Raw genomic sequence first — 21,645 nt, forward strand, 5'->3', positions numbered from 1 at the left:
TCCCCTCCCTGCGTACACCACCCTCGGTTAACAGAGTGTGTTTTCCTGTGGTTCCAAGTGAGGAGCACAGTTAGGGATATATCTCCATCACCTCACCAGCATCATGAGGGCAAGGAAGGGCTCTCTGTGGATAAATGTGCGCGGGGAGGCACAACACAGGAGCCTGCATGATTCTGGCATATGCCAAAGCCTGGGGCTCTCCCAGACACTCTCTAGTGCAGAGAAAGGAGACTAGAAGGCCACCGCGTGGTTCTAGAGTACCAACCAGTCCATCATGGGCTGGAACACCAGTCTTGGGAATGGTTTCTGGCCTGCAGGCATAGGTCCTACACTAGGAAGCCATTAACTTCCAAGCCATATAGTCACCAGCAATGGAGCACACAGAGACAATGCCAATAACCAGCCAAGCAGAGTTTCTCACACCAGCCTCCATGCCTTCAGTATGGTCTGTATGCTCATACGCATGATACCTTAGCATGGGCTGTCTGTGCACAAGATCACCTGTGACATTGGGCTTTGAATATAATGGCTCAGTTCATTTGAACTGAGCAGACGACAACTTTCCCTTCTACACCCGAGCTCCCTGGAAGGTAGCTCAGCCCCACTGACGGGGCAGCACAGGCATTCAGTGGTGGCCTCGCACGCCTGGGATTCAAGCACTCTTAGACCGACCATCAACCACAGACTCCTGGGAAAAGGGCTCTTCCCTTTGCTCACTGCATGGAGGGTGACTGGAGGGAGAAAGGACAGGGCAACCGAGCCAATGCTCCCTCTTAGCATCCTCCTCCTAAAGGGACCCCAAACCAGAAGCCACGCTGGAGCCAGTAGGCTTGGACAGGTCTAGAAGGCCAACCAGATCATTTGCTTCCCAAAGTCCTTCCCAGGCCACACCCACCGCCTTGGCTTTCTTTGGACTTAGGTGACAGATACTTTTGAGGAAAGGTTCCCTAGAGCCCAGGTGAACACGGAGCCTGCCGGGCCTGGCCGGAGAGGACCAGGGCTGCTCCGCGTGCTGCAGAGTCTTCTGTGAGGCCCCACCATGCTCGCAGCCTTGCGGGGACGGGTACAGTCTGGGGTCAGTGATGGCGCCAGCAGCTCTGACCACGGAGCGGGAACCATCGTGTTTTTGCAAACAGAATCCTGATTGTGTTTCCCTTTATTTTTCTTCTTCTTTTAAAAAAAGGCAGTTCAGAAGATTTACATCATGATGGGGAAGTGAATAAATACCAGCACTTATGGTTCTTATAAATTTATGTTTTGAAGACGGCATAGCACTCAAGTGGAATTTGACTGTTAAGGTCGGTGAAACCTAGGAAAGCAAATAGTGAAATCAAGACCAAGTGTCTACCAAAGGCGTCCGGGTCCTCAGTCCAAGCTTTCCACCCTCAGAGCCCTTGTTTCTGATAACAAGAGGGAATTTTAACCCTCCCACCAGAGGCCAGTACCCACAGTTTCTCAAGTGCCCGAGGCCCACTGAAATCACCTTCCGGTTTGGAATAGTTTAATCTGAACACCTGGGGATAAATCAGATGGCCCTGGTGCGCTCAGCCCAGACTCAGCAGTGCGGGGAGAACTCGACCAGTGTCCCCAAGTCCAGGCACCATTTCTCTAAATGTCATAAGGATTGTCAAAGGCTCTGTCACTGACTTGCCACGTGACCTTATCTAAGCCCCACCAACCTCTCTGTGTTCAGTTTTCCAGGCGTCATTACCAGGGCCACCTGGGAGGATGACAATGGAATCGCAGAGGCGAACCACGTTTGGCCTCGCCTGACGGGCTGTGAGGTGACATTGATCTTTTCCCCTCGGCTTAAATTTTTGTGAGAACACCTAGGCTGTCAGAAGGTGGCTTTTAGGCTGGGCCTTTAATGCCCCTTCCCCTAGTTTTAGCAACCACAGTGGGAACCTAATGCTAACCTTTCTTTATCTTCCCCTTCACTGCTCCCACCACACAGCCTGTGAGCCAGAAACAGACAGGTCGTTGGGAAGTAAATGTTACAATTTGAGGGGGGAAAAACCACAATTGCTACTAACCTTGTTAGATGTCTACTCAATTCGTGAACTTCCATTTCAGTGCTTTTAAACTCATTGAGCTCCTTCCGAATGGCAGCCTGGAATAAGAGAGGCCATGAGCATGCAGAGGAGGCAGATGGGAAGGTGTTCGCTGTGTATTTCATTTCTAACAATATATATTTTTCCCACTGAGAAAGCTATACAAAATGGATTCTTTCACCGGGAGGACAAGAATCACCTGAGATATCCCTTAGAACCTACTAAGACTCCTCACTCCCTTACATTTAAATTGCAAATGATTCTGCGTGGAATACTGCCCAGAATGCCTTTTTCTCCCAGGCACCCACAGCGTGTGTACACCTGCCCCACACTCAGGGCTCCCAAGCACACATTCCAACGTCAACTTCTCATCTTCCTTAGGTACACAATTTTAACTCATCACAGCCACGGCAATGGCTCTCAATGGATAGTTCTAGAAGGGGTGCCCTCCCCACCTGGTTCCCTTTGATTTATAAAGCCTCTGCTCTTTCACGACTCTCTTGACGCTGAGTTAATATTTTTCACATTATGGGGATATGGGAAATTTTGAATAAGCTTAGTATATTCTGAGCTAAACCTGAAGAGCCTCACCCTTACAGCCCTGCCCACCGATCTAGCTGGGTAAGCAGACTCTGCAAAGATAGGCGAGCAAGCGAGGGGGGCTGGAGGGGCTGGATACCAGAATGCCTGGGGTCAGAGGAAACCTCACTTCTTACTCAGGGGCTGAAATCTTAAAACACTCGCCCTTTTGCAGGGCTCTTTCTGAGGCTGATATTTGCTCTGATGGGAGTATCACAGCTCGGAGAGTCTGAGGGGGGAAAGTCTTTGGGCGGTACCAGCGGGGCTCCCCTCAGGGAAGGAAGCACACTAGTGTTCAAGCGCTGGCTGTGAGCTTTAGGAAGGCACCATCCTCGCCCTTCCATCCCAGCAGCCAGGAGGAACTGGACACGTCCCCACCCAAGAGCTCCTCAGAGCTTGAGCCTGTGCACGTGGAGCCGCCCTGAACTCTCCCTGGACATCTGCGAAACCCTTGTCCTGGGTGAGCAAGCCACACGGCTGCGCACGTGTGAACCAGAGGACAAGGGCCAGGGCCCGCTTCTGCTGACCCAGCAGACACCGCTGCCCAGGGGGCCGGTTCTGCCGGGGCTGGGTCCTGGGGGTGCGCACGAGGAATTCCTGTGCAGGGGAGACACGAGCGCTAAGTTTAAGTGGAGGGCAGAGTGCTCCACTCATCAGGATCTGTGGGGCTGACGCCCCCTCGTGGGAGGCCCTTTCCAGGTCTCTGCCTCTGGCCACCTCAGTTTCCCCCAAATGCAGCAGCTTCCCTCCGCTTCTCTGCAATTCCTTGATCCAGCCGGAGCCTGTGCTGTCGCTGACTCCTCCCGGCCGACATGTAATGAAGCCACTGGCCCCGAGAAGTGCAGGGCAAAGAAGGCAGACTCTCCAGGAGAAGATGCAGGGAACCCCAGAGTTGCCGCATTGTCACATGTACATTGGACATAATCATTATTTTAGATTATTTAAAAAAAAAAAAAAAAAAAAGCTCCTTTGCCTTCCAGTTCCTCATGGTAACAGGACCAGAATCACAAACGGGGACCAAGGTCTAATGGACAGGTGGGAATGACTTATCGTTTGCATCGCTGCCTTGCTTATAAAACAAACTCAGCCGCAGATGATTGTTATTCTTTCTGTTTTCCAAATTGGTGAGGGTTTGTGGACTGAGACATGGGTTACTGTCTGTGACTTGTGGCCCGTTTTGCCATCAGGTTACAAGAACTGCAAGCTCAGCGACTCGGTGCCCTTTCGGTTTTGTGAACCCCCGCGGGGTGCCGAGGACAGTGTCCCTGCACAGAGGGCCTGCGCTGCGCCTGGAGCTTCGCGCTCTTGAACTGTTCTGTGCCCACACAGGGCTGCTCCCTTCTCTGGGCGCAGTCTCCCACGCTGCCTTTCCTTCTGTAAAGCAGCACAGTATCACATGTCCATTCTGTCCCTTGTCCAGAGCAGTGAAGAACCAATTCAGAGGCCTCTGCAGATTATCTGGTGCCCGGGGGAAAGGTGCTGGGACACAGGACTCCCAGCCCACCCAGTGGGCACTGAGTGCTCCATGACTGGGACCATGACCATGGCTTTGCCATGGTCTCAGGACAGCATCCCAGGCAGCAAGCAGAAACCCAGGGGCAAAACCAAGGTGTGGGGACCTGCCACCCTTCTTGTCCCTGTGCTTACTTTGTCAGCGGCGGTGAGGCGGGTCCATGGCTTGTCAGCCCTGCGGTCATAGTCCTGAGCATCAGCCACCTCCACATAGTCACTGAAGCGGATGAGGATCTTTCTTTCCCGAAGTTCTTCCACTGTGGGCCTTTGGCTGAGCTGCAGAAGGAAGAGAGTGGACAGTCAATCATGGAAGTTTAGATCACTTGCCCATCTGTGAATTTATAGGTGCTGCAAAGTGAGGCCAGAGAGGCAACGGACACATCACACAGAGAGGGAGGGACGAGGCCAGGGGGGAGATGCAGGGCTCCCGACCCCCGTAGCTGCCGTCAGGACCCCCCAGACGACAGCCTGGCTGTCTCTTAAGAACACTGCAGTGTCTCAGTCTTTACAAGCAGCTTATCCATCTGCAGGTGTGGGTGTCCGCTGAGGATTTCTCCCCATCTGTCCTGCTTCTCGCATCAGGTGACAGGAATCTTACACGAAGGTTTTGTCTTATTTTGGGTTTGCGAGTCCAAATCTGTGTGTCGAAGTTAGTGCTCTCTGAAAGACGGATTTGCAAATCATTGTATAGATGTGTTTTAGACACATAAAAGTATGTGTGCAAACTCTGCGGTACACCAGAGTAGGAAAATGTTGACTTAGAAAGTCAGAGGAAACCCTGCTCCTTAAGAAGTTTAAATGAAATGTCAGCCCACAAGGCACGTTTATGCCAAGGAAGCCTCGGTATGGGCCTTCTGGATGGGTCTGCAGTGTGGGAATGAACCACACAGAAAGAGAATTTATATTTATTTAATCATCCCTGATGTCTCCCACTAGCACGCTTTTTTGTACTTTAACAAAGTAAGGTTGATGGTTCTATTGTCTCTTCCTGTCACTAGGTTGATTTCTTCTGGAGCAACATATTTCCCTCTCTTAAGGGTGCTGTCAATCCATGTTTAACTGATACTATTTAAAAGAAAACTTCCCTCCAACCCTTAGACTATATTTAATTCTATGACTAGAAGATGTGGTCAGACAGAATCTCACCATAAAGGCCTATAAAACACACACACACGGGAATCACACACACAGAATCTCACCGTAAAGGCCTATAAAACAGACACACACACACACACACACACACACACACACACACACACACACACACGGGAATCCAACCACTCTGCCTGTCTCACTTTTATCATGCAGCTGCCACACCTTTGCTGGTGCTGGAATGCTCCAACCTGCTGCCCACTGGCCTACGCCAGAAGCATGGTGAGGTGCCTGCCTGGCTGGGATTAGCTAGGTGGCGATGGGATTTGCAAGGCTCCACACAGGACCAAGGCAACTGGTGCCAGGTGGGAGAGCTGGGAATCAGAGGCCTCTGGGGCCATGCCAGGGCCCACCTGCCTGGACCGCAAGTGGCTCCCCCTCTAGGTGGCTTTAGTCTGTCCCGAGGCAGCCCTGGTTTTTCTGGGATGGGACATTTCGGCATGCGTTCTGGCCCACTGCAGGAAACCACAGATCTCCCAGGCTCTGCGGCCAGGGTTGTTGTAAACAAAAATGGAGGTCCAGTCTGACTCTAAAATGTGAGTGTATGGAGCTTTTGTCCTATCATTAAAATACATGAAAACATTTACTGTTTACCATATTTACCCCAGATAAAGAAGGGTTCCTATTCAAAATCCCCAGTTTGTGTTGCTTAGGACTAGCAAGGGTTACCCCAGAGTGTTGGACAAAAGGTATTATTTTTGAAGTATGCCAGGACATGAGAAAGGTTGTTAAGCATGAACTTTGTAGTTTATAATTCTGGAAACCATGACCTGGGTTTTACTAATAGCCTGTCGATGGCAGAGTCTGGAGTGCACAGCAAACTGTCAGTTCTGAAGGTCAGGGACTATTTTTCAAGCCTGAACCCCATGGGAGCCTGAGATACGAGTGCTCCATGTCAACAAGGCCCTTCGCCCAGGGCTGAGGGAGGGAGGGAGAGGCCCAGGTGGTGGGAGGGCCAACTGGCCAATGGCCACCAGGACTGCACGTGAGTGTGGGCTCCTGCCCCTGCCACGTGGGGCTCGGGAGGTGTCCCTTTAGCTTGTGGCTGGTTGTAACCATCAAGGCATGTGAACCCAAGGTCCTTCCCCAGATGCTGAGGAAGTGATCTTTGTGGCCAAGGTTGACTTTCTAGGGATGGTGGACCGGAAGAAGAGGTAGGGAGCAGGAGTTGGTAGCACTATGTATCAATCTATGGCAGCAATAATATCATTTGCAAACAAATACTCAACAAAAGAGTATTTAATTGAGACCGAAATTTAAGTATTAATATAATCTGACCCAAGTGGATTTCTCTTTCTTCCCTCCCTCCCTCCCTCCCTTCCTTCCTTCCTTCCTCTCTTCCCATCCATCTATCCATTTAGCTAGCTAGCATTTCTTCTTTTTTGGAAGGGGAGGCAGGCATTTATTAAAAAACAAAACATAATTTTTAGGTGAGTATCAACTTTACTGAATGACCAGTCTGTTGCTATCAGCACCAGCTACTGTGTTCTATTTTTCTCATTAGTACATTAAAATGAAATGGAACTGTATTAAGGAAACCCTTGGACTGAGGGTAAGTTACTGAAAAGCAGCCACCATCACTGGCATCTGGTCGTGGTGTGACAAAGGCCCTCCGAGAAAAAAAACTTGCCTGTAGCCAGGAGGTGGTAGATTCCCTACCTGCTGGTAGGCTAATGTCTCTGTTGACAAAAAGAGATGTGAAAGCTTCTAGTCTCTCCCTTATAACACTGATCCTCGCATCAAGCTCATTATTTCTAATTCCCCAAGCCAGTTCCCGGGGAGGGAAATGCTGAAATTGCAAGGCAGTGTTCCTGGCAAGAGGAAGGACAGGGAACTGAGAGGAGGGGGAGGCGTTGATCTTGCCTTGGAGACCTGCAGACAGGTCCCTGTCCCTAGTGCAGCCCACCCAGGGGAGAGGGCTGTGGACGGAACCCTCTGCCCTGCCAAATGGTGCAATTAGTCAAGTTTTTTCTCCACAAAATTATATACTCTTTAAAAAAAGAGAGAGATAAGAATCAGATGGTTGTTTAAGTATTTACTTTTTACTAGTTTTTAGAAACCAAAGTTTAGGAGAATTTCCAGGTTCCAGAAATCAGCTCCAATGAACTTGATGAAAACTAAATTTAAACATTTTTCTGAATGTCTCAGCCTTTCTATATCAGAAATGAGCCTCTTTTTGATACCACAGTCATTTCAAGGTCACACTTAGAACAAGCTCCCCCTCCCCCCTCCTTACTACTCAGTCTCAGGGCAAAGGCTCCCCGTGCCCAAAGACTGGGTGGTCTGGACCGTGACTGGTGTGAGGGCACCTGGTAAAAAGAGGTCACTTAGCTCTTGTTCTAGTTTCCACCATGGGGACCTGGCCTGTTGTTGGCCTTTCAGGCACTTGTTTATCCTACTCCTTTCAACTGGGATGGCACTTGACTTGTCACCAGAAGTTTGGGATGCTCTGAGAGAGTGTGGAGAAGGGCCAATCATCACCTTAAAAATTGGCATGATATTTTAGGATCTCTGAATTTCTGCCTTTGCGTAGTACTTCTAGGGAGAGAAATCCATTAATAAACCTTTAAAAATTAATTTTAATGGGACTCTTAACTATCTGAGATTTGAGAATCTTTCTCTCAAGATGATCACTGTAGGAGGCTGATTAAAACCACTCTGGACAGATAGAATATAGTCTTATATCTTGTGTGTCATCAATTAATTAAACTTGTCAACATCATCCAAGAATAGCTTCAAATAAGAGTTTATTATTAAAAAGGAAACTCAGGTAAATTAAATCCATTTGTGTCTACAGTGCATTGCCAAGCCATCTATTTTGGGCATTAAAATATATAAAAATTCTAACTTTATGACTTTTTTTCTAAGTGCTTTTCAAACATCTTCAAAATATTTATCAGTACTTTCGGATTTTTCCTAATTCAATACTCCAAATAGGATTTAGAACGATAATGTTAAATAGTTCTTAGTTAATAAATAAGGAATAGTGTCAGGGGAGGCAAGGACAATTCTTACGTTCCCAAGGTCATAGCAAGTAACTGTTATATCTGAACTACTGATTTTGACAATGAGTTTCCAATAAAATATCCACTGTAATTGAAAATATAATGCACTTGACATTAAGTTGCTTGGGGGCACATGAGTGTCACAACATCAAGCAACACAGACTGTGCTCAGACAACAGGACATGAAGCTGAGTTGACCCTGGTCCCCTGGAGAGGTCCTGCACAGTCAAGGCGGCTGCGTGCTCTGACAGCGAGCTGTGGGAGCACTAAGGTCGCTTCCAAGGGGACAGGCAGAAGCAAGGCCACTGGGGCCAGCAGGGCACACAGGGGCGGGAAGCGCTGCCCCCCGCCCCCCGTCCCAGCTTTCAGTGGAGAACTTCCTCACCTTTCGAGTTAGCCTCCTCTTGATCTCTCTTTTCTCCTCTTGTTCCTCTTGTTCATTCCGAGCTGAAAGAAACATTGAAGGTGCTTTTGATTTTGTAAGCAGTGCTGCGCACAGGGGCATACGCTGAACCTGTGGCTCTGGTCCAATCATCTCACAGTGTGAAAGGGGGAAGAGAGAGCTTCTGTTTCCTACCCCGGGCCACACTTCTGCCTGTGGGGACACTTTCCAAACCGCCTGCATTGTTTCAAAGTGGTGGTGAGCAGGCGGACCTCATTTTGTTTTCTTTCCATCACATGGGTTTCGAGTCTCCATGGCAGAAGTGCTGGGTGAGAAGTGTGGCTTACAAGGCAGGGGGGGAGGTCCTAAAAGTGTGGGGGGGGCTTAGTGATGGCATGGGCATTTGGGGAGAGGCGAGGCTCCCTTTTTTGGACAAGTCTCAGGCCTCCCTCAACTCTGCCTCAAGCCTCACAGTGACCGCAGGGGCTCATTGTGATGTGGCCCTTGTGGCTGGTGCACTGTGGGAGTAGAACCCAAGGCCGGCCCCCCGGAGACGCTTGTCGCCTGTGCGGAAACAGCGAGGTACAGCTAATGCCAGATGTGAGCCTGGCTGCTCAAGAATAATTTCAAAACGCTCACCTTTCACAAGCCCTGATTCCATTAATTCTTTGAATCTTCCAAGAAGTCCACTGAGCATGTATGAGGCCAGACCATGGGATACAATTGCCTGCATTTAGACTTTTAAGGAGTATCTTAGAGCAGCAGAGTCTGGAGCCTAAATGTTGTCAGTTTAATATGTGGGGCGACTTACTCATCAGATGTTTAGAGAGCTGCAGGTAAGAGGGTCTGCGGAAGGGAGCAGAGATGTGAAGGGCTGAGAACGCAGGCTGATTGCTCCCTTTGCGCTAACCAAATGACCTGGGCACATCAGCTGCCTTAGGGGCCTTGGAATGGAAGCATGGCGATAGGCATAATATTGTCTAAAATCATGGAAGTCAAAGACGGTCTCTGGTTTGCACCCACTGGACTTAGAGTGGCAGGGGTGAAATGCAGCTGCCCAGGTTCTTGTTCCCTCATTGTGAAATGACTCATGTTAAACTATGTTTCAATCTAAATTAATTCATCAGGTCTGTGCACGCTTGCCATTCAGTTGCCTCAGTATAGGGCAGGTCTTTAAAAGAGGGAAGACGCTATGCCTAGAAGTGGTGCCCCCCACTGCCCCTCCTTGTCAGCCCTGACAGCAGCAACCTCAACCATAGCCAGCTCCCAGGGGAGGTGGCAGTACCTCCTGCTGGAAGGAAGATGGTGGTTCTGGGCAGAACTCAGGCCCTTGAGCGCCAGTCCCCAGGTCAGCCTGTGGCTACCTGTGGGGATTAGGATCTGCTTGTCTGGAGCAGCACCAGAAATGCCCATGGCCTACTGTGACCAAGGTCACCAGAGGTCCCCACCGTGCCCTGCCCCAGAGTGCCCCAAACCACCCATGCGGGAGCTCCTTCCTTTGGATTTAAAGATCCTATCTCCCTCTCAGAGTTCCTTTAAAAATGCAAATTTCTTTTGGATTAAAACCCATTAAGCTAGTCAGCCATTAATATCTTAATATGAACGAATCTCTCAGGGATAAGTAAGATGGGAGGCAGCCGGCCAGACCCAGAACAAGGGGAGAGCCCACACAGCTGCGGCTGCAGGTGGGAGGGGTCTGGTTGGACGGTGGGTGCCTGGGAGGCAGCTCGCGGCGCTTGGTTACAACACGCGAACTCACAGAGCGTTAGGGCCACACGGGGCCTGAGAGACCACCTAGGCCACCACTCCTAGTTTGTAAATGAGCATGCGGAAGCCCAGGGGAGTTAAGTGGCTGCTCACACCAATGCCTGGCTAAGTAGACAAACAGCCCAGCTCTTCTTCTCGCTAGAAGACACGCCCCTGCCCCTGCCGCGTGTAGCCGGATCCGGCCCTCCTCCGCATTCCCGGTTTCTGGCCTCAGGCTCTCGTCAGGGATTCCCACCCTACAGGCCCCTTTCCACACTGTGACAGCACGGAACCGTCATCTCCTGTGTGCATTTCTTAGGTTCCTCTCAGAGTGGGGCCCCAAGGCCACCTATAGAATCTATACCTTTAGTTCAAAGCCATTTACAAACCCAGGGTATATTTTCTCAGGCCAGTGGAACCAAGGCAACCCCATTGGGAAAGTGGGAAGAGAGGCCAGGAGAGGCCCATGATGTCATCTCCTGCTGCCACCATCAGAGTGTGCTCATTATGTGCTCAGATGTGCACAGCGCCTCACTGGCTGCTGAACAAAGCCAGCACTGTCCCCAGGGCTGGGCAGGGTGGGGCTGAAGTCAGACCAGACTCCAGCTTCACTGCAGAGCCTGTCACCTGTCCCACAAGACTGAGAGCCCAGAGAGTAAGTTTTAGACCAGTTCGTTTGAGGGTGCTTTCTTATTCTACTAAAAATTTCTGGTTTAACAATCAGATTGGGAAAATAAAAAAGAAAAACATATTTAGGAAAACAACATTCCAGAATGCAGCGAAAAAATAAGAACCTACAGGAAAAAAACTCTGAAAAAGTTTTGGAACTGTGAAATGACCAAGCTGTATCCACTCAAGTAGTTCTTGAATTTGCAGCTACTTAAGCAGGACAAGAAGGAAAACAGAAGCAAACATGGAAACAATCTTTTAAGCTGCTTTCATCTCCTGCATCTAAGTCCTCCTAGGCTTACTCAACTGTCTCTTAGATATATTTTTCTGGACATAAAGGAAAACCCAATGCAAGGGCCAGCCTGTGATCTCCCAGGGATCTAGGGAAGCAAGGAGTGGGCACTGGTGCCTTTAGGAAGCCCAAGGTAAGCTGAGGATTTGGTGCTCGCTCTTTCCAAAACCCTCATCTTTGCCGAGAGAAGAACTATTTTCCTAAACCAGAACAAGCCCCTGTAGTTTTTAACCCCTGTAGTTTCTACGTTTCTTTGAGTTTAAGAGTCGGGTCAGAGGCCACAAGTACAGACTGGCCCACGGGCAGAGATTCCTTCAGGAGACAACAGGTCTATGTGAGGCCTGTGTGTGGGGGTGAAGAGGTAGATGGAGAAGGAAGCATGTTTACCTGATTTGTGATTTTGGGAATAAATGGACACTCTTCTGTTTTTCTTTCTAACAATGGAGAGTTATTTCACAGATCAGGTATCTGGCTGGGGCAGAAAGGGAGACATCACACAGGCCAAGTGCTTCCCTGACCATGGAAATCATCTGAAAAAGTTCTAACTCTATTTTATAGCATATTAAGCTTAGAGACTTTAATGAGCACCCCTTGGTTAAAAATATATATGTAAATTCCTAGAGTCCTAGGAAACATGTGAGGTGACTGAGGAAGGCCAATCCTAAAAAAAATACCCACTGAGAGTGGATACAGTGGTCTGCCGGGTGCAGGAGGTTGGGTGTTGGCGAAGAGAAGCATCGCACAGGCAGGTGCTCTGGGGGGGCTGCCCCCCCACCTCTCTCCCACCACAACCTTCCCAGGGGAAAGTCAACAGCTCACCCTTGGTAACCTTCCATGCTGACTGGGTCACAAGACCACAATGAGGAAGGGTGGAGAAATAAAACCAAGAACATTTTCGTCTCGTCTAAGTGGAAATACCCACCCGTGCAAACTGAGGTTTCATGTGACTCGAGCATGTGCGTGCGCACAGGGTTTGCCTGCGTGTGTGCGGGCACACGGACAGAGCACAGCGTTTCTGTGAAACTCTGCATAGCATCTACTTCTCTTTTCCGGAGAGAACTTGGAAGGGAATGTGCATACGGGAAGAAAGGGTTGTGAATTAAACTAAAAATATTTGCTGGCCATCTTGAGGGAAGTGTTGGTGAAGGTGGCAGCAATGACAGAGCGGATATGGAATAATTTTTTATTCTTCCGTATCTCCCACTAAATTGAGTCATACTGGTGTCCCATGAGACGCCTGATTTTTTAGTATTTTATATATATACAGGGGTGGGAAAAATAGGTTTATAGTTGCATGTGAAATACAGTTTGTTCTTATATTTTAATTTATTAACTGTTAATTACTTATTTGTACTATAACTGTAAACCTGCTTTTGCCGACCCCTGCATATTTTAAGCACCATCTGGATTCTCTGTACATATTCAAATATCTCTGTCCTAAACCAAATAAGGGCCTCGTTTCTTGTGTCTGTCCTCAGTGACAGCGGGTTTTCCCTGGGTGAGAACATTAGGCAGCCACACCAGCAGTCAGCTGTGCGGGTCCTGAGAGATGAGCACAAAGCATTTTTCCTTGGAAATGCTTTCCTAGACCTTAACTTGAGTGCTCAAAGGGAGGGGAACCTGATCAACAGAGGCCAGCCGCAACGGAAAGTGACACGTTCTAGTCCCAGGTTTCAAACAGCTCTTTGCCTTATTTTTGCCTTCAATGTAGTATTTGCAGTTTTCAAGCTAATTTTGGGTTAAAGGTGATGCTAACTCCTTAAAATCATTTCATAATACGTTCTCAGCCTCTCTCTGACTTTACAGCCCACTACAGTAGCGGCGGCGGGGCAGTCTGAGCTTCGATGAGCCAGGTGGATTAGAACCTGCCCTGCCTGTGGGGAGCTCGTACGGGAGGGTCTGACACACAAGGATGAAGCCTTGGCCGCCAGAGGCATTCTCAGTCATTTCCACGCAGGCACAAGGGGCAGACCTTGTGGCCTACATTAGATCATAACTGAAGCCACCACAAACACATAAGAAATTGCCATGGGCTTAGTCACTTACGTTTCAAAATGTTCCTCTGCTCCAATTCCTCTGCAGTTGGCCTCTGGCTCAGCCGCCTGCGGAAAAAATCCAGGAAAAGTTTCTGGACCATATCATATCCTCCTCGGGTCATTAATCCCTCTGGCCCTTGCAGATTCGTAAGAGGGAGCCAGAGGCTGGAGTTCTCGTTCCATCCTGGGCTCTGAAAGACTGACTTTCACCACCGATGCCTCCTCAGTTCCTCAATTTCAACCCCAGGGAAGGCAAGGCGCCACACGTCACGTCCCACAGAGCTGACCCTCCTCTTTCCTCCCTGCAGGCCCCTCCCCAGCCCTCTCCTCCAGTGCCTCCAGGCAAGTGCACGTCTCTTCACAGAAGTCCCTTTCTTTCCTTGTGCCCTCCTAACTTGGGGACTTTGGCCTCCGCCTTTCTCTCCCAACCCTGAGGCTAGAGCTTGTTTCTTGCCCTGTCTGTGCAGACCCAGTTAGAATAGAAAGAGGCCCACGGCCCCAGGGAGAAGCAAGAAGCTTGTCTGTCTGCAAAGAACAATAGCTGCTCTTCTTCTCCTCCCTACCCATCACCAGCCTTATTAGAGAGGGAATGATAAATGAACAGGAACAGAAGTGACACTTGTGTTGTCGGCACGGGCACGGAATTTAGCCATAGCAAGTGAAACACAGCGAGGACATGAACTTGCTATGATGCAACAGCAGTGGGGTGGGGACAGACATGGGGCGGGCACCACATAGTGACAGAAGTCACCGGAGAATGGGAAGGGCACCGAAGGGGAGAACTATAAGCTTGTATGCCCGTGTGAGGGTCCAGGAACAGTCAGCACAAACACAGTGGGCCCCAGCGTTCAAAAAGGCATTTGTATTTTTGAAGCTCTCAGAAATTCTTTAACAACCTTGCAATTATTCAGCAGTCTGCATCACCCATTGGGATGAGGTGTGTCAAGATAATTGTGGAAGGAGTTTGAGGCTTCTTGAAGTCTTCCATTGGGACCCTACGGGGTAGAAAGAAGCACTCTACTCGTAGTAGAGATTCTAGTCCCTCCCTAGTGTTGGCAAGTAGTGTCTATAGTTGGCAAGATCTTTACATCATGGAATCTGAAGAAAGACCTAGATGTAAGTGTATATATATTTTAAATTCAATCTTATTGTCACTTACAGTTCCTTTTACTGCACTGGGCCAGAAAACAATAGACTCTATGACGACCCCTGTTTCACCACATACTCTATTGACAGCTAGACATGGGTTTCAAGTACCAGAGAAGTTTTGGTCAGAACCCTGGAAACTGTAAGAAATTGTATTCCAAAGTATTTCAAGTTTATAGCTGTGCGTTTGGAAATTCACACTATTGGAGGTTCTAAATTTGGACTCGACAGTCCTGAAGCCCTTTCCAAACTACCATTCTCGTACCATAGGAGGGAATGGAGGGAACCGGTGTCACAGGTCTGGAACGCAGCCCCTCCACTTAGAATGAGCTTCTCAGAGGCTCTACCTCACCTTTCAACTTATTTTTCCCCAAGAATGCGTGTTTCTTTTAAAGGGATGCACAGCTACCTCATAAAACCCAGGTGTTAAATTAAGCTAGGGTTTGGGGGACAATATGTTTTGAACAAGCCTTCCAGATTCAAGGTGGAGTGTGCATGTTGGAAGTTGGGCCAATGTTTTGGAGTCTCATGCCCAGAATGTCTGCAGAATTCACCCATGGGTTTGTGCTGAGCAGTCCATCTGTTCCAATCTCAGACGCGTTTGCCTGGTTCTGTCTGGCTTTTTGTTTTTCTTATGGGTTATGTTTGGAGCGGACAAAACAATGAGTGACTCAACTATAACCAGAGAAAATTCTGTTATTAACTATGCAGGCTTTTAGCAAAACGCACGTGAATGAGGACCGCCTTTATTTATGTTTCATTTCTCTTGAAAAGGTCTGAGGACCTCACGGTTAATCATAGCTATAAAATGTAGCGAAGATCCCCAGGAGGGCTGTTTTGACTCTGAAAATGAGATTAGGTAGGAAAATGATAGTATGGCACTGCGATGACAAAGCGCTAAAGGAAACAGGAGTTAGGGGGTCTAAGTTCCAGTTATGGCTCTGCTCTAAGCCTATTCTCCTTGGAAAAAGTATTGGATCTTGCTGGGCCGATGCTCTTTTTTTCTGTAAGTAATAAATAGTAATTTAATAAGCTAATGCTGATTTAATGCCTAAAATGTGCAGGCATGATTCTAAGAACTGTATGTGTGCTAATTCGTTTAATCTTCATACTGGCCATTTGAAGTAGTATGTACTATCATTTCCATTGTACAAATGAGGAAACTGAGGCGCAGAAAGTTGCATACCTTGTCCCAGGTCACACAGCTAGCACATAACAGAGCCAGGACTTAAATCCAGGCATTCCATCTCTGTAGTCTGAATATTCTTAGCCAGTGTATTAGCTTCCTACTGCTGCTGTAACAAATTAGCACACATTTGAGACTTAAAACAACACACATTTATTATCTTACAGTCCTTGTGATCGGAAGTCCAATGCATTCATAGGGCTGAAATCATGAGTTAATGGAAGTGTGTTCCTTCTGGAAGAAGGGGAGAATCTGTTTCCTTGCTTTTTTCAGCTTTGAGAGGCTGAAAAGGCATCCCCCGTGCCTTTTCCAAACCAGCGGTGTAGGAACTTCAATCTCTCTCTGACTTTGGACCCTCCTGCCTACTCTTAGAAGGACCCTTGTGATTACATTGGGCCCACCCAGGTAATACAGAATAATCTCAAGATCCTTAACTAAATCCCAGTTGAGAAGTCCCTTTTGCCATCAAAGATTATATGTTCATCAGTTTGCTAATTATGGCATGGGCATCTTTCGGGGGACCGATATTCTGACTATCACAACCATAACACCTTACTAGTCAGAAGCTGCCAGCTGATGCCTGCTGGGCTGGATTTGACTCTTCAAGTTCTCCTTAGCCTGCTCAGATGTTGGAACTTTCCCACCTGATTGTCTTTAGATCTGGTGTGTGCTCTCTTGATAGCCCAGCCCGCAGCACTCACTCAGATGATATGTGTGAGTGTAGTGACATCTGTCCTGTTTCCTTCCTTTCCTGGGCTTTCAGTGTGAAAGCCTTGGATGAGATCATCAAGTCATAAGAATCCTAACTTTTGTTTGCCTTCTTCTATCCACCAATGTACCCAGTATCTACCAAGAGCCGCACTCAGGACCAAGCACCAACAGTTCTTAAGCAGCTCTCAGCTTAGAGGTGTACAACAGTGATTCAAATTTTCATGTTAAAATTGGATCCATAATCTTCAGGGGCTGGACTTAGACTTTCATGGCAGTTTAGAAGGCACTACAGGTTCTTGCAGCATCTCAGCTTGGCCCTCTGGAGGGTTGACCAGGCCAGTACATATGTGAAGTAAAGCTGGATGCATGGCAAACCTGTGAAGAAGGTAATGTTGGAGCTCTGTCTTGACCCTTCCTTTCTCATATCCCTGGAATCATGTCATCAGTCTTGTTCTATGTCATTGCCGCCTAGGCGCCCAGTCTTAAAAACAAATGCTATGTACTCAGCCATAATCAAATGTAAATTCATTCTTTCATTTCACAAATTATTTGAGTGCCAGCTCTGGGCCAGATTCTGTGTTAGACACTGGGGCACAGTGATGAGCAAAAACAGACCAAGGTCCTGCCCTTCTGGAACTTAAAGACCGGAAGGGGGTGGGGAGACAGTCAACAATCACACAGTGATAGAACTAAGTATAAGATGTAAGTGTAATAAGAGCTTCTGTGGTGAGTCACCTGGGGCAGTAATACTGGGGTCTGACCAAATTAGGTCATCAGAAAAAGCTTCCCAGAGGAAATGACACTGTGCCCGATCTGAAGGGTGGAGGAAGCCAGGTTCCCGGAATGGAGAGAGCAAGGGGAAAAAGGATGGTGGGAAACAGGGCGGGGGCCAGCCTGCGGGGCCGGTGTAGGCTGTGTTCAGGATTTCGATCTTTCTTTAAGGAAGAATGCGATGCCACTGAGGAGTTTAAATTTTAGGGTGGGAGAGGAGAGGAACAGATGAACGTTTCAGATTTATAAGAGAGCGCATTGACTGTTGTGTGGAGACTGGGCTGGGGGAAGCAAGAGGCAGTTTGAGTAGAGGCTTCAGAGGGCCACTTGCACACCTGGCAGAGGATGATGGACACGGGCTGGGTTATGGTGGTAGGCGCGCAAGGTCTTGGGAAGCCAAGTTGACAGACTATGGAGCATAGCACATATGGACAGAGTGGGAAGAAGGAGGTAGACAGATGGAGGGAGGTTTCATAACTTATACAACAGGATAAATAGTAATGCCCTTCCTTGAGATGGGGGACACTGGAAGGGAACGTGGGCATTTTAGGGAGAATAGAGGAAGGGAAGAAGAAAACTGTGAGCTTGAGTATGGATCTGCTGAATCAGAATGCTTTTGTGATATCAAAGTGGAGATGTCAAGTAGGCAGCTGGATCTACTGAGCCCACAGGGCGGAAATCTAGGCCAGTGACAGAAATTTGTGACAAGTCTGCAATAGAGATAATATTTGAAGCTCAAAGTATGGAGAGAACATAGAATGAGACAAGGAGGGGGCTTAGGATGGAGCCTTACAGAACTCCGATACTTAATGCTAAGACTAAGGAAGACAAACCTGCCCAGGAGTTAAGAGGAGAGGCAGTACATGGAGGCAGGCTAGAAACTGGCTTGTCACACCATGGAAGCAAAGTAAGAAGCTAGGTGTGGTCAATAGTGGGCTGCGTGCTGCTCGAAGGTCCGATGAGGCCTGAAAGAACGCCCACTGGGTTTAGCACCAGGTAGGCCATTGGCAATCTCAGCTAGAGCTCTTTTGGGGGATGGTGGAGACAGAAACCAGACTGCACTTGGTTAAAAACAGAGGTGAGAAAAAGGACATGGCAAGGACGGAGACTCTTCCAATTGGAGTTGAAGGAGGCTGTAGCAAGGTTTATATTTTTTCATGGGCGAAGACTGAACACATTTAATGAAAAAATCCAGATTAAGTGGTGGTGGTGATGGTGAGAAATTAAATATATAAGGAGGGAGAAGTCTCAGCTGATAGTGCAGGAGTCCTGAGAAGGCAGGAGGGGCTGGGATCCAGGCGACAGAGAAGGTCTTACCTTTCATCTGGAAGACACAGAGCTCTTTGCTGTGATGGGGGAAGAAGGACAGAGGGCACTGTATGTGGGTCTGTATGTTTGGGTGCTGGAATTAATAAAGGAGTTCCCAGTTGATGGCTCTTACTCTTTCAAGTCGGACAGTAATAAAGATGACATATTAGTTGAAAATATCACCTTTCCCTGAGGAATGTGTCTTTGAACAGAGCCAAATTCACAAACCAGAGGGCTAAAGCTCTAGCTTCAGAATTCTAGCCATCAGAATTTTAGGGGAACACCCAGGCAGCCTGCCATCTCCACCAAGTAGAGTAGCCATGTGCTGGGTTCCTGTAAGATCCACCTTGTGCAGAAGTATTGCTTAATAGAAAGCTGAATCACAGCACAATTACTGTATTAACAAAGTGAAAACTTTATAACTTCAAGCAGCCAAAAACTCCAAGAATGAAAGTAGAGATGCCTTCAGAACGTATTGTATCTCTTACCACCACCTTGCCCAATAGATTTAAGTAATTGTATCTGATTTTGGCTAACATTAAATAAAAAATCTTTTTTTCCTGACTACATATTTATAGACATGATCTTTTATATGCTAGGTGGCAAGGGAAACCTTTTTGGGAATAAAACATTTATATATATTGAATCCAAAACATTTATATGAAGTGAATCCAAAAGTAAACATTCAATGTACTTTCAAGTGATCTATTTAAATAGCTTTTCTATTATATATGTGACCCTGGTTTATAAGGTATCTATGAGCAGCTCCACTGATTTCTTCTTTACCACGGACCACAGCTAAATGATTTCCATTTACTGTGAACTGAACAAAAAAAGCACTGCGTTTCCATTTACATGCCATATGCCATCAATCACTCTACATGAGACTTCTATTTTCTTTCAACATTTGAGATTGGATATTTTAACCAGTCTTAACAACTGTTATCTACATCAGTAACCATAAACAAGCAAACTCACTCATTCTTTTTTTTTTGTAAAATAAAACAAACCTCCAAATAAATAGCACTTCAGTTTTGGCCTTGGAAAAAAGGAGAATGCAAGGGAACATAGTGGCAAGACGCTTTAAATATATGCAAAGAGAGGGAGTGCTGTCTTTGTGCAGTACAGCATCTCCCCAGAGAAGGGACCAAACACTTGCAGGTTTTGCTGGCCTGACTCCTGCAGGCCAGCAGCACAATGCTAACGAATCTTCTGAGGCTTCAGAACGTGTCACAGCTTCCCTGAGCATTTACAACTGCGTATTGTTTTGAGAGCTCTGATTTTAAAGTTTGCATCTCAGCCCCAGAGGGAGGTAACTGCCTTTCGGACAGATGGAAAGAGAAAATGCAAAGGTAGTCATGGAGCATGATAGAAAAGGAGGTCTTGTCTCCTACAGCGAGGGTTGGGGGGTGGGAACGGGTTTTGCAACAGGTGCCCTAAGTGGGAAATGCACTGGACACGCATGTGGAGCAGCAGTGAATTTTCTCCCCTCCACCTCCTTCAGAATTTCCCCTGAGAATCTGAGGTCCATGAAAACTAGGGCATTTCTGTCTGGCCTTTGTCTTCACTGCATCATCAGTTCCAATGAGATCACAGAGAACATAATAGGTGCTCACTTAATAATCATGTAACCCAGACCCTACTGATTCTAATGCCACACACACTCTTTGGATGATATCAGCAATAAGCACGACCAGGTAGCACCCAGATGCCGTTGACCCCAAATTCTGTACCCTCAGCCATGTCTCTGAGTTCTAGACCATCTTTTCAATTGCCACCTGATACTCCCACAGGCTATCAGACTTAAAGGATATGAAGAGAATAAATCCATCTTTTTTCCTTCCTGTCCAGGTAGTTTTGGTTCCTACCCCCAGAGAGCTGCCCTGTCAGGAAACTGGGAATCATCTTCTCTGTCCTTCCTCCTCAACAGCCAATCGATCACCAAGTCCAGGCCATTTCTCATTCTGTCCGATCACTACCCCCTTGGGAAAGCAGGCGACCAGCATCGCTCCTGGCTGCCGCCAACCTCTCCTACTCTGGTCCTTTTTCGGCCCAGATGGAATGGTCTAAGACGTGCCTGATCACATACTCCCTGCCTGAAAACAGCGGGTGCCTTACCAGTGCCTGCAGGTGGGAATCGAAACACCTGAAACCCTGTAAGATTCTTCACTATCTGGATGCTTGCCAAGAATCTCTCCCAACCTGTCCTTTAGACAGAAGGATCCATTTTTGGTTCCTTCCAGATCTACATGCTCCTCCTTACATCTAAACATTCCTCCCATTCCTCTGTCTGTCTCACCGATGATTATCCCCATCGCAGCTTAAGCCTTAAATATCACGTCCTCTGCTTGCTAATCGTTTGGTTCAGGTGCCCCTGTGGCATGTGGCGGGAGTCCCGCACCCTCTTATCCTGGCGCTTGTTATACTTCTTGCTTTTGTCCGTCCTGTTCCCTGGACCCTGGGGCTGAAGCTCTGTGAGACGGGGCCATGTCTGCCCCACTCAGCAGCAGGGCCACTTCGTTCATATGACCTGGGCACTTGCACAGGGGCCCCTGCTTAGGAGGGCCCCATGCTTGGGGTTTAATGCTCTGCTGTCATTTTGAAATTTTCCATAGTTTTTGAACCAGAAACCCCTCATCTGCTCACCATGGCAACTGCGGTGCCTGGTACAGAGTTGGTAACTGAGATACTTAACTTTTGTGAAATAATTAAATGAATGCTGCCCCATGACTATCCCTTGTCTTTAATCTTCCCCTCTTCTAGTTCTGACACACGTGTTCTCATTTGAAACGAGACAAAACAAAACAAAACAACACCATCCTCCTAACCCTACCTCCTCCTCCAGCGAGCCCGCTTCTCCTCCTTGCTCTTGGCTGCCAGACCTCTCAAAAGACCCATCTCAATTTGTTTCTGTCCAAATCACTGGTTCTCGGCTGGGAATGGTTTTGCCACCTTCCACCCCCAGGTACTTTTGGGAACATCTGGAGACATTTCTGGTTGTCATGATGGTGGAGGACGCTACTTGCATCTAGCAGGTTAGAGGCCAGTGATGCTGCTAAGTATCCTATGATGTACAGAACAGCCCCTGCAGCAAAGAAT

The 21,645-nt window shown here is 47.9% G+C and overlaps 1 protein-coding gene across 5 annotated transcripts in view; it reads right to left on the reverse strand.

Annotated features, from left to right (window-relative positions):
* Positions 1-1,233: 1,233 nt before the first annotated feature.
* The window catches only part of PHACTR1 (phosphatase and actin regulator 1), a 551,412-nt gene continuing 531,000 nt past the window's right edge, over positions 1,234-21,645 (reverse strand). For all 5 annotated transcript variants that reach the window (XM_090269807.1, XM_090269809.1, XM_090269811.1 and 2 more), the window contains 5 exons: positions 13,435-13,490; positions 8,685-8,746; positions 4,278-4,418; positions 2,034-2,110; positions 1,234-1,309 (listed from right to left, as the gene is read on the reverse strand). In XM_090269807.1, coding sequence (XP_090125933.1) covers positions 1,294-1,309; positions 2,034-2,110; positions 4,278-4,418; positions 8,685-8,746; positions 13,435-13,490 — 352 coding nt within the window. In that variant the 3' untranslated portion in view covers positions 1,234-1,293. The remainder of the gene's footprint in view (positions 1,310-2,033; positions 2,111-4,277; positions 4,419-8,684; positions 8,747-13,434; positions 13,491-21,645) is intronic.

The sequence above is a fragment of the Furipterus horrens genome, unplaced genomic scaffold (genome assembly GCF_987537825.1).
Source record: "Furipterus horrens unplaced genomic scaffold, mFurHor1.1.pri manual_scaffold_3, whole genome shotgun sequence".
Taxonomy (NCBI): Eukaryota; Metazoa; Chordata; class Mammalia; order Chiroptera; family Furipteridae; genus Furipterus; species Furipterus horrens.